Source organism: Tasmannia lanceolata, unplaced genomic scaffold (assembly GCF_043159265.1).
Source record: "Tasmannia lanceolata isolate RefF3 unplaced genomic scaffold, GAP_Taslan_0.1 ptg000018l, whole genome shotgun sequence".
NCBI lineage: Eukaryota > Viridiplantae > Streptophyta > Magnoliopsida > Canellales > Winteraceae > Tasmannia > Tasmannia lanceolata.
In genome coordinates, this window is record NW_027518695.1 from 7,468,994 (window position 1) to 7,485,115 (window position 16,122).

The 16,122-nt window shown below is 37.6% G+C and overlaps 1 protein-coding gene and 4 non-coding genes across 5 annotated transcripts; all 5 read right to left on the bottom strand.

Moving 5' to 3' along the window:
- Positions 1 to 1,243: 1,243 nt before the first annotated feature.
- PBA1 (N-terminal nucleophile aminohydrolases (Ntn hydrolases) superfamily protein) lies at positions 1,244 to 14,818 on the bottom strand. The gene is made up of 8 exons (XM_077360051.1): positions 14,581 to 14,818; positions 14,111 to 14,187; positions 9,961 to 10,016; positions 7,769 to 7,841; positions 6,891 to 7,002; positions 6,720 to 6,793; positions 2,025 to 2,099; positions 1,244 to 1,635 (listed from the first exon to the last, which is right to left on the bottom strand). The coding sequence occupies exons 1-8, from the start codon at positions 14,681 to 14,683 to the stop codon at positions 1,513 to 1,515; spliced, it is 693 nt and encodes a 230-aa protein (XP_077216166.1). The 5' UTR covers positions 14,684 to 14,818; the 3' UTR covers positions 1,244 to 1,512.
- LOC143852103 (small nucleolar RNA snoR103) lies at positions 11,419 to 11,517 on the bottom strand. The gene has a single exon (XR_013236682.1). It is a non-coding gene; the product is annotated as a small nucleolar RNA snoR103 (small nucleolar RNA).
- On the bottom strand, positions 12,195 to 12,297 carry LOC143852101 (small nucleolar RNA snoR103). Its single transcript, XR_013236680.1, has one exon. It is a non-coding gene; the product is annotated as a small nucleolar RNA snoR103 (small nucleolar RNA).
- Positions 12,797 to 12,899, bottom strand: LOC143852102 (small nucleolar RNA snoR103). The gene has a single exon (XR_013236681.1). It is a non-coding gene; the product is annotated as a small nucleolar RNA snoR103 (small nucleolar RNA).
- On the bottom strand, positions 13,148 to 13,250 carry LOC143852100 (small nucleolar RNA snoR103). The gene has a single exon (XR_013236679.1). It is a non-coding gene; the product is annotated as a small nucleolar RNA snoR103 (small nucleolar RNA).
- Positions 14,819 to 16,122: the final 1,304 nt, after the last annotated feature.

Genomic DNA, 16,122 nt, shown 5'->3' on the forward strand with positions numbered 1-16,122 from the left:
GATTAATTTCGGGTCCAATAATCGGTTTTTAACAGCTGTCAAAGATTTTCACCATTCCCAAAAAAGCTCTGGTTAAAAGAGAAAAGACAGAGCAGTTTTTCACTTATGCCCTGTTTGTTTTGGATTTTGAGAACCCATGGTGAGACCAAAACTGATTATTGGACTCAAAAATATGATTAATTTCGGGTCCAATAATCGGTTTTTAACAGCTGTCAAAGATTTTCACCATTCCCAAAAAAGGTCTGGTTAAAAGAGAAAAGACAGAGCAGAGGTAGTACAATTACCAAAACATGATAGCGCCAATATCAATATCCTTTTATATATGCAAATAGCCTGAATTGCTTATAATCTCGTATGCATAGTTTTGAATCTATTTTCGCTAATGCATTCCACACCGGCCTTAAAATCTCATTTGCAAATAAGATTAACTTTAAATAATCATATTTGTAAATAAGCACAGATTTTGTTGGGTATTCAAAGAGAGGCTTGGGCCATGTGCCAAGTGTAATGCTGTCTAGCTTTACCCCCGAGCAGTACAGCCCAAGCTGCATTGAGAGGTCGCTCATGATGTCGGTCTCCACTCAAACATTAGATCACTTATTCTAATCTAGATCATGGTCTATTAGAGGTAGAAAGCACTCTACGTATAAAAGTTACTCAAGGAATAATATGCCGATCTAACTCTTAAGAGTTTACACCGACAGAATGGTTCGTTTGGCACATCCATGTAGCTAACAAAAAGAAGTAGTAGCTCCAAGGACCAGGATGGTCCATAGATCCAACAAATCAAACACTAATAGATGGGATTTGGGGCACAATAACAGGATCTAAACCATCGTTTCGATCTAAAAATTATTTCAGATCGTGACCCAGATGTAGCCACAAATTCGAGGACACCAATGTTTTTTTTCCTCTATATTTTCATTCGTTTATGCCTAATCATAAGTTATATTTTTGTAACAATTTACAATTTCTCAATTTTGTTCAGATAACATTCTTCTCATCTAGAATTTCTTCCCTCTTCCCTCAGACAATGGACAGTCCAATTCGAAATGGATCATTACCCAAACACCAAAAGTAGGATCCCAAAAGCCCTCCAACAAGAATCCTACCGATAAGAGATTTGAACGGATTGTGTCCGAGACATAGTTGGATCCAATCCGAAATGGATCTGTTGACACCCTAGTAGCAATTGCACTATTAAATACTAATACATACATAAATATAAAGAAGCAAATAGGTATCTGTCACAACAGGGTAACATGAAATTCATGCAATTTCTGTACTACAACTAGATCACAAGTCCTCTGACTGGAAATACTGAAATATGAATGACCCCCAGATCATTTAAAATGAAAACATGAGAAACAATAATATACCGGTGTTTTTGGAGTGCCAGAGTTGTATATCGCGCATATGCCGATCCAATGGAGGGGTGCCGATATCACTTGAACAAAGGGATCATATTAATGTCAAATAAACCAGAAAGTGGCAAATACAATTTCCAGAAGTTCATGAGCTCATTGGCTCGGGACTGCTCATATCGAGCAATGAATTCACGGGCTCCAATTCTTCGTGCCACAGTGGAAGAGTATCTCCAGCGTAGAAGTTTCTTGTGACACCATCAGAGTTTATCTGCATTGGGGGAAGCACAAAACTGGTTGTAAGCAGCTAAAGCTAGTTTCAAAACAGCCAGAACTGGCAAATTCAAAGGCATTTAGTCCCTAATATGACCAAATTGGGATAGTGAATTTGTTGAACACCACCCCCGCTTGGTGGACAACCATTTACTTCCAAAAGTTGATCACAGGGGGCATGAGAGGTATATAATTTTTATTTTTATTTTTTTTATAGAAGTGGAGCAGTATATAGTGAGGCAAGAATATCAGCTCCCAAAGAATCCAAAAGAAAATTTCAAATTGCTGTCCATATTCAAACTGTGGGGCAGTTTCATTATGTTTTGCCAGAAAGGATGCAGGTTGAAATACTTGAATACTTAGTAAAGCCTGCAAAACAAGACTCACAATCACAGTTCGAACTACACCCCCGCTTGCACCATCTCGGGCAATGGCAAGAGAGACTGCTTTCACCACTAATTTCTGCATTACAAGAAGAAAGTTAGAGAACCTCAGACATGCTATTCCACAGGAGAAACAAAAAAACAGCAATTGAGATAATAACAGCAGCAGCAACAAGGAGAATAATTGTGAACAATAGGAATTGATAAAAAAAAAAACAGAAAAGATAAGGACAAGAATCGGTCAGCAAGTATTCAACATACGGCTGGGGACTTGTACAGCCAAGTTAATCGATTTGGCCGGAATCCCAGCATGAAGCCAAAAAACCACCATTATTTTCCGGGCTATCATTAGTTGTGCTAAGGTGGAGTCGAAAGCTCATTTTCAGTTTCTTGCTTCTTAACTTATTTCATTTAACTAGCTCCGCCCTTCTTCACCCCAGTTTCGCAAAATCCTAATTATGTCCCACCTCAAACAACCATTTTTTTCTTTTGGTTGGTACGTCTAATGATTCACCTGATTGTTCTTATAAATTTTTTCCCTTAACCTATTTTGTTTTGGTTTCGTATTTTCCTTATTTTTTTGTCAATGTTTTATAAAATAAATTTAGTTCTCAGAAGTCCGAATATCAATTTCCAAGTTTAATAAGTTAAACACCAAAACTAGCATGGCACAGAGACAGCTCTACTCTTCTGCGGGTTGAACTTCGTTAGCTCCTGGTTTATCCAGAAACCAGACTCAAAGTCTTTATAAGGTTCATCGCAAGGTCTGGTTCCTTTATTCAACTTCAAACATATGCATGCTTTTTGAAGTTGGTGAGTAAAAAATAAAAATTGGCCTTGAAGTCAATTTGAAGTGTCAGAAATTTAAAGGTGTGAAATAAAGATGTCAAGGGCCTTGCTAGATAATAAGTGAACAAATAAAGTTCGGCAAGCTGGAATACATGGGGGAGTTCCCACGCACTTGAAACAATAAGGCCACAACCTAATTTGTTATCTCGAGAAGTTCAAGGGAAAAGAACAAATTGATGATACTTTCAACACAAAGGCAAGGGTATAACATTGTTGATGAATATAGAAGAGAGGAAAGGGGATTAAGGGCTTTTTAGGGTTTAGGTGGAGGTGAGGTTGAAAAGAGGAAGATGGGGTTTTAAAGGGGGTTTGATTTTGATGGAGGCTTCAAAAGGTGGGTTTTGATAAAATAGTGACAAGGTTTGGGAAAGTAGGGAGAGATGGAGAAGGTGATGGTTTTACTGAGCCTAGTTCCTGACTAAGGCGAAGGTGAATACAAACTTAAGAAGCTCAGGTGTGCTTGATCAGCAGACCAAAAAAAAGCAGGAGAGTAGCATCTCTGTACAGACAAAGAGCCCCTTTTTCTTCTACGAAGCCAGGATTATTGTCACAGGAACCAGCTGACTCTTTGTTAACCCATCCATTCAAAATTCCCATGTAGCTGCAAAACTCGACCAGCAAAAATGGCCCACATCATCTACAGTTCCTTTCTCTGTTCTCGGCACTATGGCAAAAATGGCCTGCAACAGATAGAGACAAGACCCTCAGCACGTCAATCCAACCCCCATCACATCCAATCACCCCCACGGTACAATGCCCTCCGCGAAAGAAAATATCAGCTCTAGCATCGTCTTAAAAGACCAATCATTGCTTGCATGTGCATCATCTCTGCCGTTTACCTGTGCATCAGCAGCACAACCATCTGCGCGAACACACCGCCACCCCCATCCGGACACACCAAGTCGTCACGGCTCATCGACTGTTCAACATCTTCTGATGAAACCGACCTTAGTTTGTCTGCAGATCCACCACCCTGCAGCGAAAAATCCCCATTCATCTCTCTTTCTGTTTATTAACCCTAGTATTACTTATGGGGTGTAGCTGAGCAATCGGGGAATGAGAACAGGTTATACACTATACATCATCAGACTAGGTCTCACCAGTATCAACAAAAAAACGCTATAAATCATATCCGGTGGTGAATCAAAGGTAGGAAGTTCTCCAAGGAATTCCTATCAATTTGCAAAGGATTACGCATTTAATGTAGGCTGAGAAGAGAAATTGAAGAAGAAGAAAGAAGAATTAGAAAAAGAAGAGAAGAATTTAGAGAGGAGAAGAAGAAATTAGGGAGGAAGAAGCACTCAAAGCTTAACTCAATTCAATTAATCATCAAAGGTAATAATAAAAGCAAGCAAGGCCTATATATAGGCTTTTACAATCCCTAAAAGAAAGAAACTTGCTTAATTAAGAGTTTCTAAGGGTGCGTTTGAATCACCGGAATCAGGAATCGGTATCGGTATCATATTCCAATGCAATTCCAATTCCCCCCCGTAAACGGATAATGATTCCAATTCTAGTGTTTGTGTAAGCGCTGGAATTTATATAAGGAATCAATCGTGATTCCCATTCTAGCGTTTGGTACCGTCCAGACCAACGCTGGAATGGAATCAATTTTTCAATAATTACATCAATAAATAATACTTGTATCTTTCTAATAAAATCTTGATAATCTATCTACATATTTTACATCCTTCACTGTACAACATAATAAACATTTAATTTTTGTGATCCGGACAATTCCCTGGGAAATATTTAAACTTGCATGAAGAACCCAACAATAGCTATCTTTCTCCAGAGACAGATGCAAACTTTCAAGAAGTTTCTAGAGAGAGAGAGAGTAGGGCTTTGGGGGCTTTATTAACATGCCATATACTCATATGAGAGTTTACACAATTTGCCAATCGAATGAACGGTTTGGATCATCCTATGGTGTGATGTATACAGTACTTTTTTGAAAAACAATGGACTATCCGGTACAGATAAGCTCATGTCGACATAATAGTATCTCATCTTGGAAAAACAACAAACACAAAGACCAGTGGAGAGAGAGAGAGAGAGAGAGAGAGAGAGAGAGAGAGAGAGAGAGACCCTGTTCCTTGTTATTGTTTTGTAGAGTTGCAGAGAGAATATTGTTAATTTGCAGAGCCGAATGGAGAGGAAGAGGAGATGAGACGAGAGAGGTAACTTTAGTTTTTCATCAATATCTAATAATAGAAGCAAAAATCTAGCGAGATATGACGCCTATTTTTTCTCTTGATTCCGGGAATCACAATACCACCCCATTGGGCGGGTATCATAATGAGCTTAATATTCCCGTGTTTATTCCGCTGGGATTCAAAAATCGTTTCCAATTCCATTTGGCAAATGCAACCAAACGCGGGAATCGCCTAAACCGGTATCAAATACCAATACCAATTCCCAATTCCAGCGATCCAAACACACCATAAAAGACTAAAACAGCCTAAAGACTAAAATAACCCTATTCGTGATGCATCATCAGACGTTCTATGTCTTACTCTCATCTATTGAGTAAAAGAAAAAAACTAGTTTCCTTGAAAAAATGATGCCAAGAGTAACCGGCTGGGGCAATTACCATCACCCCAACCTGTAGGATTCTCATTAAAATACAAATAAGGTCATGCGCTTATTGTCTAGTGGGCATGGGAATATCAAGCCCGCCCGCCCGCCCGCCCGCCGTCACGCACACTGTGTGTGCATTGGTGGTGGGATGATGCTGGTATAGAGGTACTCAATATTAAGGATGCCACCCAATTCAGTTTGTCCCACATGTAGAAACGTCAAAGCAAATCAAACAAGACAAACTGACATGGTACGATTGCAAAACGAATAAATTATATGGTTGTGAACACCAATTCCGTATACACTGCACATGCATATACATATATAGAGAGAGTGAGAGAATTCAACATTTAATAGAGGTATTTGCAATGGGAATCATGTGTGAGTGGTATATTGTATTATTGTACAACAAGACAGTATCTTTAAGCACCTAGCTTATTTGGACAGATGTGGCAGTGCTGGGAACCACGAAGAGTAATAGAGATGGGCGAAAACATGACAAAAATACATACACAGTGGTGTGATAGAACTGAAGAAATACAAAGAAAAAGGGAAAGGAAGAAATAGAGATAAATATAGAACTGGAAATTCTTTTCCACATTACTTGTAAAAAATCTAACTTCCACAAAAAATTCACCTCACATCTCCAATACTATGTAGAACCACTGGCTTTATTATATAGAAGAATGGACTTCAAGCCAAATAATAGTGCCGTAATCGATGATTCGCCAAAAATAAAACCGTGAATCATCCAATATTATAATTATTACAACTAACAGAACACCGACCTCGTCACATCAGATAAATTAGTATCTACATAATGAAGCAAATGTAAAGAGAGAACATTTAAATTGTCATCAGTCCAAAAAGAACAGAATGAGAAGATTAATGAAATAAGCATGAAACGTAGGGACATCACCCTATCTTGTGCGTGCAGACTAAAAACGAGAAGACAACTGACAAACAAACCAAGGTTACTGCCTTTAAAAAAAATATTGCTTTATATAACAAAATCGCTAATAAAGTTAAGATGCAAAGAATGGATTCCATTTTGAATATTCAACCAAAAACTCATGATCTAAGCAATTATATTACCAACAAAAGGAGTTGAGCCAGATGTAGGCGCAGTGTTTGCCATCAATTTTCATGATTTGTGCTTAATGAAAATTTTAATAATTGCTTTGTGCAAATGTATAGTACACAATTCTAACAAATTGACAGAAGGATCTGAAACGAAATCAAATTAAATCCATAATGGAAATCTACATACCTCAGCTTCATCTTTGCTCATCCCTTTCTTCCATTCTTGATCAAAAAACCCATACAGGTAACTTGACCCAGACCCTTTAAAATGCAAATTGTACAAGTCAAGACATATACCTAGATACTTATACAAATCCAACATAAAATCCGGACACAGCTCCAATGTGCAGGGACATACCTCCAATCGCAAACGGTTGCTCCAAAAGTGTACCCCCAAGAGGCACAGAATATATCTGACCTCCTTCATACTTGTCCCAACCACCAACAATCATGCCAGTCTCTAGCATCCTCTGACAAGTTCAACAACTAATAAGAAACTAAGGTAGAATCAAATATAATGGAAGTATGGATGAACTCCAGTGAACTTTTTTAGGATGACAACTAGGAGCTTCTTTAACTTCTTTAAACTATTTTCGTTTACTCAAATATCGTGCTATGTGCTAAGGAGAAGGAAGTAAAATAGTAGGTCGAAACATTTTCATGGGATAACAAAAATACCGCTGCTTTAGGGGCTAATTTCCAACTAGGAGTTTCTTTAAACTATTTTCGTTTACTCAAATATAAAAATATGAAAATGCGTATGTACATCGTCTTTAAAGCAAAATTCATCCCAAATATAAGCTCTATATGATGATTTTCAGAATTTACAATCTATAATATAAGGGAAGCAAACAATATGTGAACACCCTATAACTCCTGCATTGTAAACTAGTTCAGAATTCAGGTGTATGTGTGTGGTGACTGTGAGTGACTGTTATGGATTAGAAAACCTACATAAAGAAAGTTTCTTGAAAAAAAACTACTTACAAAACTAATTCATTTTGAATTAGAGGAGAAAACCTACAAACTATCTTGTTTACCTAATCGGTAAGCTCATTCAATGATGAGGCACTATCAGCAAAGCAAAACATACACTAAAACTGGATTCTGTCAGAAGAAAATTACCTTTAAAAAGAACTTCAAAATTAATTTCACCAATCTTAAGTGTCAATGTCATTTTTTCAATAAGTCATGCTTAAATGTAAAAATTTCTGAGAATGGGCAGTTTGGGCATACCTTGTTATTATATGACAATAACCTAATCAAGTTGGAAGCAACTTTGACAGTTGCAGGCTGTCCAAGTTGGATTCTGCATTCAAAAGGGTGGACAGTGTATAAAATTATGTAATGTACTAAACAAAATCCTGCATGCATAGCTAACACCACAAAAGTTACAATAACAACTGAATTAAAAATAAATAAAGTACAACCTTCCTCAAACTAAACATCCAGAGATATGGTCATTAAAAAAATCCAGGGAAATATGTGGAAAAAAAGCAATACATTAGTAATGGGTAGCTCCACTATAAGGACATACACTAGCAATGAATGATTAAAGTACGCACGATATGTGAGAATTGAGAACCGTGCCCAAGCTTATGGAACAAGCCCTGAATAGTCTAATTGTGTTCATTACTAGTGCAGCATCTACATTTAGGATCCATTCAGAATCGATAAACCACAAAATTTGACACAGCGTCAACAGAGACAAAATATCATGTGGTATCCTCGTATATATCATTATCTACTCATTATCTCTACAGATGAATAGTAAAATGAAATGAGCATAGGATCTAGTTTTATTATAGATGAACAGTAAAATGAAACGAACACAATATCTAATTGTATTATAATGTGGTGACATTTTGGTGAGAACACGAAGATATTACATACATCTATTTAACTGGTTTCGTTTTTGCAATTTCTTGTCAAGCTGTATTATAATCTAGTGACATTTTGGTGAGAACACTTTGAAATTTAATCTGCAATTTCTTGTCAAGATATTACATACATCCATTTCACTTTTTGATAGGCAAGCATAATGATTGACTCGGACGCAACATTCATACGCTTGAAACTATCACCACAGGCGAAAAGGCCCAACATCTGCAATCCCACACCAATCTCACAAGCATTTTCTGAAAAATTTCAGGAAATCTGCTTCCTAAATTCTAAACCTCATTTCAGAGAACTAAGAAACCATTTTCTGAGAGTTTTCTTGTTTTTCTCTATATTTGTATTATCTCTTGTATTCTTTGGTGGGGTCCATCTCGGCCCTCTCCTTTCTTAATGAATTCAATTTGCCATTTAAAAAAAAAAATCATTTTCTGCTTTATAGAAAATCAGCATGGCTTTTAGATTCCAACACTCCATTCCATAATAATACACTATAGAATTAGTAAATGTTTTAAAACTTTCGTTTTTGTTATAAATTTCCATAACATCTTGATTCTTACATCTTAATTTAACCTTTCACAATAATATTTTACAGCCGAACATATTGGTTTTCCCCCCAAAGCTGACATCGAATATTAGAATATGGTATTAAGGATTTCAAAGTGTTTGTATCAGAAACTAACAGACTAAGAATTTATGACTAATCAAGAGGCCAAGAAGCCAAAGATACTAGATAGAGAACCAATAATAATACATGCAGAAATGTTCTTATGCATGTACTTTGTCATTTGATGAGTATTGTGCATGTAATTACGGCTTGTGGGGAGTTACATTTCTCATGAAAACATAAACAACCACAAATTGCTGATAAGAAGATTCTGCCTAATAACTTAAGAACCTAGAACAAGGTTGACAACTACAAAAACCAGTGGAAATCAGTTACATATTTTGAAAATCCAAAAACATTTAAACTGGTTTAAGTGTATAAAGTAATGCAATAATGACCCATAAGGAATTAAGCACACTTTGACAACAGTGCTTTTTTGCATTTTTTATTCAATTTTTCGTGTTGCTAGTTGTCACAAAGAGCACCATCTAATTCGGGGAGCTCAACTAATCTTTAAAAGCTCAATAGTGGCCCTACCAAGTCAATCAAAAATTCATTCAAACCGGTTGAGTCCATCAAAACTCACCGAGTCAACTAATGACTTGCCCAGGTAGACCCATCTTGCCTTGAGCAAGTTATTGACAGAGAATGAGTCTTTAAACATTGGTCTCGGTCCCAATTCAAGCCAGTTCACATTAATAGAAGCATATAAAAAAAGAGAGAAAGAAAAAAACATATAAAAATGTGCCATCCACATTGATCAAATTGGATAACCATAAATCATCAAATCGGTCAATCATAAAGTTATGGATAACACATAGTCACTTAATCAGTCAAAAGAAAAGATGTGATGACAAAAATAAACTAGGCAAACCACCAGGAACATGGTACACGGGGCCGTTAGAAGCAACATAAATTAACTCACGTATGCTGATGGAGGAAATAACGAACATAATCAGATACAACTTGGGAATCTGCAGCCTGCAAAAAAAAAGTTGCAACCATGTAAAGAAAACACAAAAACATAACAAAGGGAAAAAAGAAGACGACTGTTCATAACCAACACTGTAACTTACATGCTTAAAGGGAAAAGGGAAGAAGACTGTTCATAACCAACACTGTAACTTACATGCTTAAAGGGAAAAGTGAAAGAAATGGACGAAGTAACACAAATGAAAAAAGGATTTTGTTCAAAGTAAGTGTATAGGCAGTGACTTGATGATTACAGAACTGAAAGAAATGGAAAAAAAAAACACAAAAAGAAGTGGGAAAGTGACAACACTGGTTGTTTCTTGGCGTATCAAAACAGGTCAGAAATTGCGGCAGGTCTTCTATCCAGAGACACTAAAATGGCAAAGAAGTCACAAATCTTTGTCGATATAAATTCAAGTTGGCACACCAGTACTATTTTGTATCAAAATGTCACTTTCGATCACAAATGCTGAGGATAAAGTCGTGTTGCATTCTGTTCTTCAAGCTTCAAGCTTCTACTTATTTTTACTTTGTTTCCGTCAATAACAAATTGGAGCAAGACATTTAACATACCAAGAACTCAATATCATTATTTTATTTTTATTCTTTGAATGATAAGAACTCAATACCATTATAGGACCACGGCTGCTATTTGGAACAAACGAATCAAGTTAATCAACAAACCTAAATGCATCTAAATTATTAACAGACTGCATTGATGAGCTTTTCAAGTTGAATCTAGATAGGCTGTGACATAGACACACAACTAAAATCGACCAAGTTTCCTACAAACCATGCATCTGTGTGTGCATGCACATAAAGGTATGCAAGCGTGCATTCAACTAACAGACCCAATTTGGATTGGATCCAACAGCGTCAGTATCACAATCCATTTGAACCCTTCTCAGTAGGATCCACAGATCATAATTTCAGTGTCATGTGCTACAGTCCCATGAAGAATCAGAACATAATTCGGAGTGTCTAGGTCCTATCGTTTTACAAAGTACAATTTTTGTGCAAAGAAATTAAGTGTGTTTTCACTTTTCAATCTCCTACAAAGATAATATAGTGTGTGTGTGTGCGCGCGCACGCGGGCGCGCGTGTGGTGTGTGTGTGTGTGTGTGTGTGTGCGCGCGCGTGCGTGTGAATTTCATCTTTGGACCAAAAAAAAGCAAGAGGTGCGTGTGCGTGCACGCACGCGTGTGTTTTGAATGGCAATTTCATTAAAATCAAAAGAGACCGAGCAGGTCTCACAACAAAAGACTTAATAACCAAAGGAAATTCATGTCCACTATGGCCGTCTTATGGAAGGAATTCGAATGGTTATTAAGGCATTGAACCAGGTCATTGAAGCAAAAGAGGGAGAGGGGGAGGGGGAGCAGGACATTCCCAAGTTACCACTTTGTTTACATCATGTATGGTGGTCCTTTATGAGCATCCAATACTCAAAGAATGTCAACTTAAAGCCCTCGATCATTCTTTGTAATTACAGCAGGCACACATATTAAGTGCCCCACCAAGAATTAGGACATTTTTTCAGCTTCATCTAACTCCAATAAGCAGCAGCAATGTGTACCTCTTAGCCCTAATTCAATGTAACAGTTAGCTAGTCAAAATGTAGCTTTGCTCAAGGGGGTTTTTTGGATTTAGGCTAAAAGGTTCCACGGAAAAAAATCCAAGGTTGTGTGGGGGTTAAAATTTTCATGGAAAAAGAGGAAATTTTTATCATGTAAAAAATACCATGGAAATTAAGCTAATCAAGCGCTAAAAAAATCATTGTCCAACAAAAAAAATTTCTTGAAATTTTTTTTACCCAGGACTCAAGCAGCCCCCGAGTAACTAACAGGCCAGATCAATTACCAATATTTTGGTGACCTGACCCAAATTTCTCAAAGTACCTCAGTGAGAAAGAAAATAAAAAAGAAATTCCATGACCCACTAAGGCCATATTATGGAAGGATTCTCAATAGTTATAAGCCAAATGAGCCAGGTTATTGCAGTCGTAGGGAGTCAAGAAAGTAGGGCCAGGAGCAAAATGAAAACTCAACTCAACTCAACTAAGCCTTTGTCCCAAACTAGTTGGGATCGCAGGAGTAAAATGAATCAAAGAAAGAAAAAAGAGAGAGAAATAACATAGAACAAAATAAGCCTGAAGAATCCCTTCATTAGCTCCCCCTTTTGTTTACATTATGTACGGAAGTCCTTTATGAGCATCCAACAGTCACGGTATACCCACCTAAAGTCTCCAATCACTTTTTGTCCATATTTACAGCAGGTACGCATACTAAGCACCCCACCAAGAATTAGGACAGTTTTTCAACATTATCATAACTACAAAAACCAAACCCATTTGAAATCAGAACATGGGAAGAAAATTAATAATCAATTGTAAGAAAATACCAAAACTATACCGCTTAAAAACCATCAATCGAGATAATGATTTAACTAGCAAAATTTTAATCGCATTCACAGACCATAAACATCCAAAGAAGACCAAAATCATTTCATAATGGAAGTAGGCCAGATCAGTCACCAATATTTTGGTGCCCTGAGCCAAATTTCTTTAAGTACCTCAGTGAGAAAGAAGAAGAAAATCCATGACCCACTAAGGCCATATTATGGAAGGAATTCGAATAGTTATAAGCCCAACGAACCAGGTTATTGCAGTCGTAGGGAATCAAAAAAGTAAAGCTAGGATCAAAATGAATCAAAGAAAGAAAAGAAAAGTGAAAGAACTTAGAAAAAAGATGCCTGAAGAAGCCCTTCCTAAGATCCTCCTTTTGTTTACATTATGTAAGGAAGTCCTTTATGAGTATCCAACGCTCACGGTATGCCCACCTAAAGTCTCCTATCACTGTTTGTCCATATTTACAGCAGGTACGCATATTAAGCACCCCACCAAGAATTAGGACAGTTTTTCAAGACGAGCATAAGTGCATAACAACAAATAACAAATCCATTTGAAATCAGACCTTGGGATGAAAATTAAAAAGGAATTATAAGAAAATAGCAAACTGATACAGCTTAAACACCATCAATCAAGATAATGATTTAACTAGCAAAATTTTAATCACATTCACCAACCATAAACATCTAAAGAACAGATAAAACATTCGTACTGAGCTCCCTTTTTGTTCACATTATGTATGGAGGTCCTATATGAGTATCCAACACTCGTAGCATACCCGCCTAAAGCCCCCTATTGCTGTTTGTCCATATTTACAGCAGGCACGCATATTAAGCGCCCCACCAAGAATTAGGACACTTTTTAAACTGGATCATCAAAACCGCAAAAGGTAGGCACTTAAAAACATGCCCTAGGAAGGAAAATAAGAAAAACAATTTGCATGAGAATAATAAATCTATACAGCTTATGGGCCTTGAACACTGTCACTCAAAAAAAAAAAAAAATGATTTAACTGTAAAAATTCAATCGCAGTCACCAACCATAAACACGTAAAGAAAAGTAAAATCATTTGAAACTCCCATCTCTCATCTCCAGGCCAATGTGAGGAGAAAGAAATTTTCCCTTGTTTATGTCAAACTTTCTACAAACTAGTTCAAATGGCAAATAGTGATCAATGAACTTGCAGTGCTAATGCTTGAAACACGTATACATGATCTGTAAGGCCACGTTTGGATACCCACGAGATTTAGATTTGGATTTCTCACATTTGCAGTTGAGATTGGGAACTGGATCAGATCCTTAGATTTCCAAATCAGCTACAACTGTGGAAAAAAAATCCGATTTTCAAATCTGTTCTGCAAGACATTATTTGGAAATCAATATTTGTGGCAATTTCCTTCAACCTCGCTGCTCCTCGACCTTGCTGCAGCAAGCCCTCTCTCTCTCTCTCTCTCTCTCTCTCTCTCTCTCTCTCTCTCTCAACATGAGCATGACAGTGATTGATGCATTTTGTATCCAAAACTCAAATCCAAATCCAAATACAAAAACATGAGGTGTCCAAACGTGGCCTAAAGGAATGACGAATAAAATTCAGAAAAACAAAGCAATCGGCCTCCTTTCATGAGATTATATAAACTAATGGATACAAAACTGACAACAAAGAACAGTGAGTGGGGGGAAGGGAAAAAGTCATTACCGATCCGGAACGACAAAGGTAGACATTATCCGTCAGCTGTGTTATCTTGTCCGAAGCCCGATTAGCAACATACATTCCTGAAAGCATAAATCAAAAAGTGATCTTTCATGCTTCTATTGAAATTTCTCTTGCAAAGGGGAGAACAACTTTACACAGACCCTGTTTGGATTGCAAGAAAAACATTTCTGATGGAGGAATTTTTTTCCTTTCCATGATTTAGTGAGGAATGTTATTACTATGGTTAATTTAGATGGATATATCATAAATCAAACTTCCCTATACATAAAAATTAAATACGGTTGGTTCAAATTATCTTTTTTCATGCATGAAAAAATAGTAGGAGATTTCAGAACATGAAAAAAAAATCTCTACACAAGGAAACTTCAGAATCCAACTGTTCAAGGAAAAACGAAGAACTAAAATATAGGAAAAAAAAGAAAAAAAAAGATCCAGTGAAAGGATAAACTTACCAGTGCTTGTTCTTGAATCGGCACCGAGGACTACGCCACCATCGTAGGTTACTCCGATGATTGTAGTTCCCATGGAATGAGGAGCGTTGAGATCGAGATCCATTTTGTATACGAGAGAGGAAAAGAGAAAACTCGGAACCCTAGAAATAGAGTTTTTGCAGATGCTATGGAAGCAAAATGAGTTTTCTTACTCTGAATGCGATGTGGAGACTGATTGGGAGAACAAGGACGGATTTATAGGGAGGATTTGGAGGCCCCTTCCTCAAGCAATGTACATTTTTCTTTGCAAAGTACCGTAACACCATCTGTTTTTTAATAAATTGACGAATATGTCCGGGCCCGGAAAAAACTTGGTAGAAATAATGAGTAAAGACTCGAGCTAGCAACGTAACAGTGTCGTCAGAATTAGACTTAGTCAATTTGAGGCGGGTAGTCTCTTTCACCTTCTTCATGAAAGTTTCCTAAAGGATTCATTAAGCGACCTCACCTAGTTTGATAGAAAGGCTTAGTTGAGTTGAGTTGAGTTGAGTTGATGTTCGTGCCCAGTGGTAGAAACTCTGAGGTGATCTTTCATTCTTGAACGTAGATAACAATCTATGGATATCAAAACACGGTTGCGCTGATAGCATTTTAATAGGCCTCACTATATAGAAGGGGAAATCGCGAGACCAATATGTCCATCAATAATTTTCTCCTATAATTTGGTTATGGGCATAGATAAGCTTATCTATAGATTGTCTTATTTGTTGTTTTGTAAGTGACGAAGATACAAATATTATAACATGAAAATTTATATGCTAGACGGTTACCAGCCCAAAAATACAGTGGGGCCCACATTTGTTTGAGTGATCCAAACCATTCATTTGTTGCATTTTGATATGGATGTGCAAAAAGTCTTCTCAATAAGATATCTAACACTTAGAACCATGAAGGTTTCCACCTATTGAGACTCAAATATGACTCTCAGACTCAGGTGGGCCCCACCCTTGGTCTCGTCAGGTAGAAGCGTGGTCCAGCGAAGAGTAGTCGACTAGTCTTGTGTCCTACGCTCACAGACAGGACAAAGGTTAGGGATGTCCGGAATTGGAACTCCAGGAAAACCCTTTGACACACTAAGTCAAAGGAGGCAACGGAATAAGAATTGAATACGAAAGGATGAGAGGTTCTAGGGAATCTGAGACGAGTGTCGGGTGTGCATGCCTCAGTGGCATGGCACTGCCTTGTGAATGGAGTGGATGGTTCCCTTTTATAGATGATGGTTTCGAGTCTCACAGGTCAACAATGTGACGGCGGTGTGGCACCAGTATGATCGCTAACAGTAACGAACCGGTAGTTTGTGGCGAAGGGACGTTGTAGAGTCCCCTGGAGTGGTGAGGCGATGTACAATTGTTGAGGGCTCCTACTTGGCCGAGGGTATGGGACTTGAGTGCATCGACTCTGCGTCCCACTGTGTGGTGGCTCTCGGTCGTGACTTCCCAGGTATCAGTGAGTTGAGGACTCTACCCTCTGCTTGGGTCTTGGGGTCATCGGATCTTTGGCTCT

Excerpts from the sequence above, each read along its gene's own strand:
- PBA1 (XM_077360051.1), bottom strand. The coding sequence starts at position 14,683 with ATGGATCTCGATCTCAACGCTCCTCATTCCATGGGAACTACAATCATC. Across the intron at positions 7,842-9,960 it reads TATTTCCTCCATCAGCATAC|AATCCAACTTGGACAGCCTG; the intron begins GTGAGTTAATTT and ends TTTTGAATGCAG. Across the intron at positions 2,100-6,719 it reads TGAGCAAAGATGAAGCTGAG|AAATTAGTGGTGAAAGCAGT; the intron begins GTATGTAGATTT and ends CTTGTAATGCAG.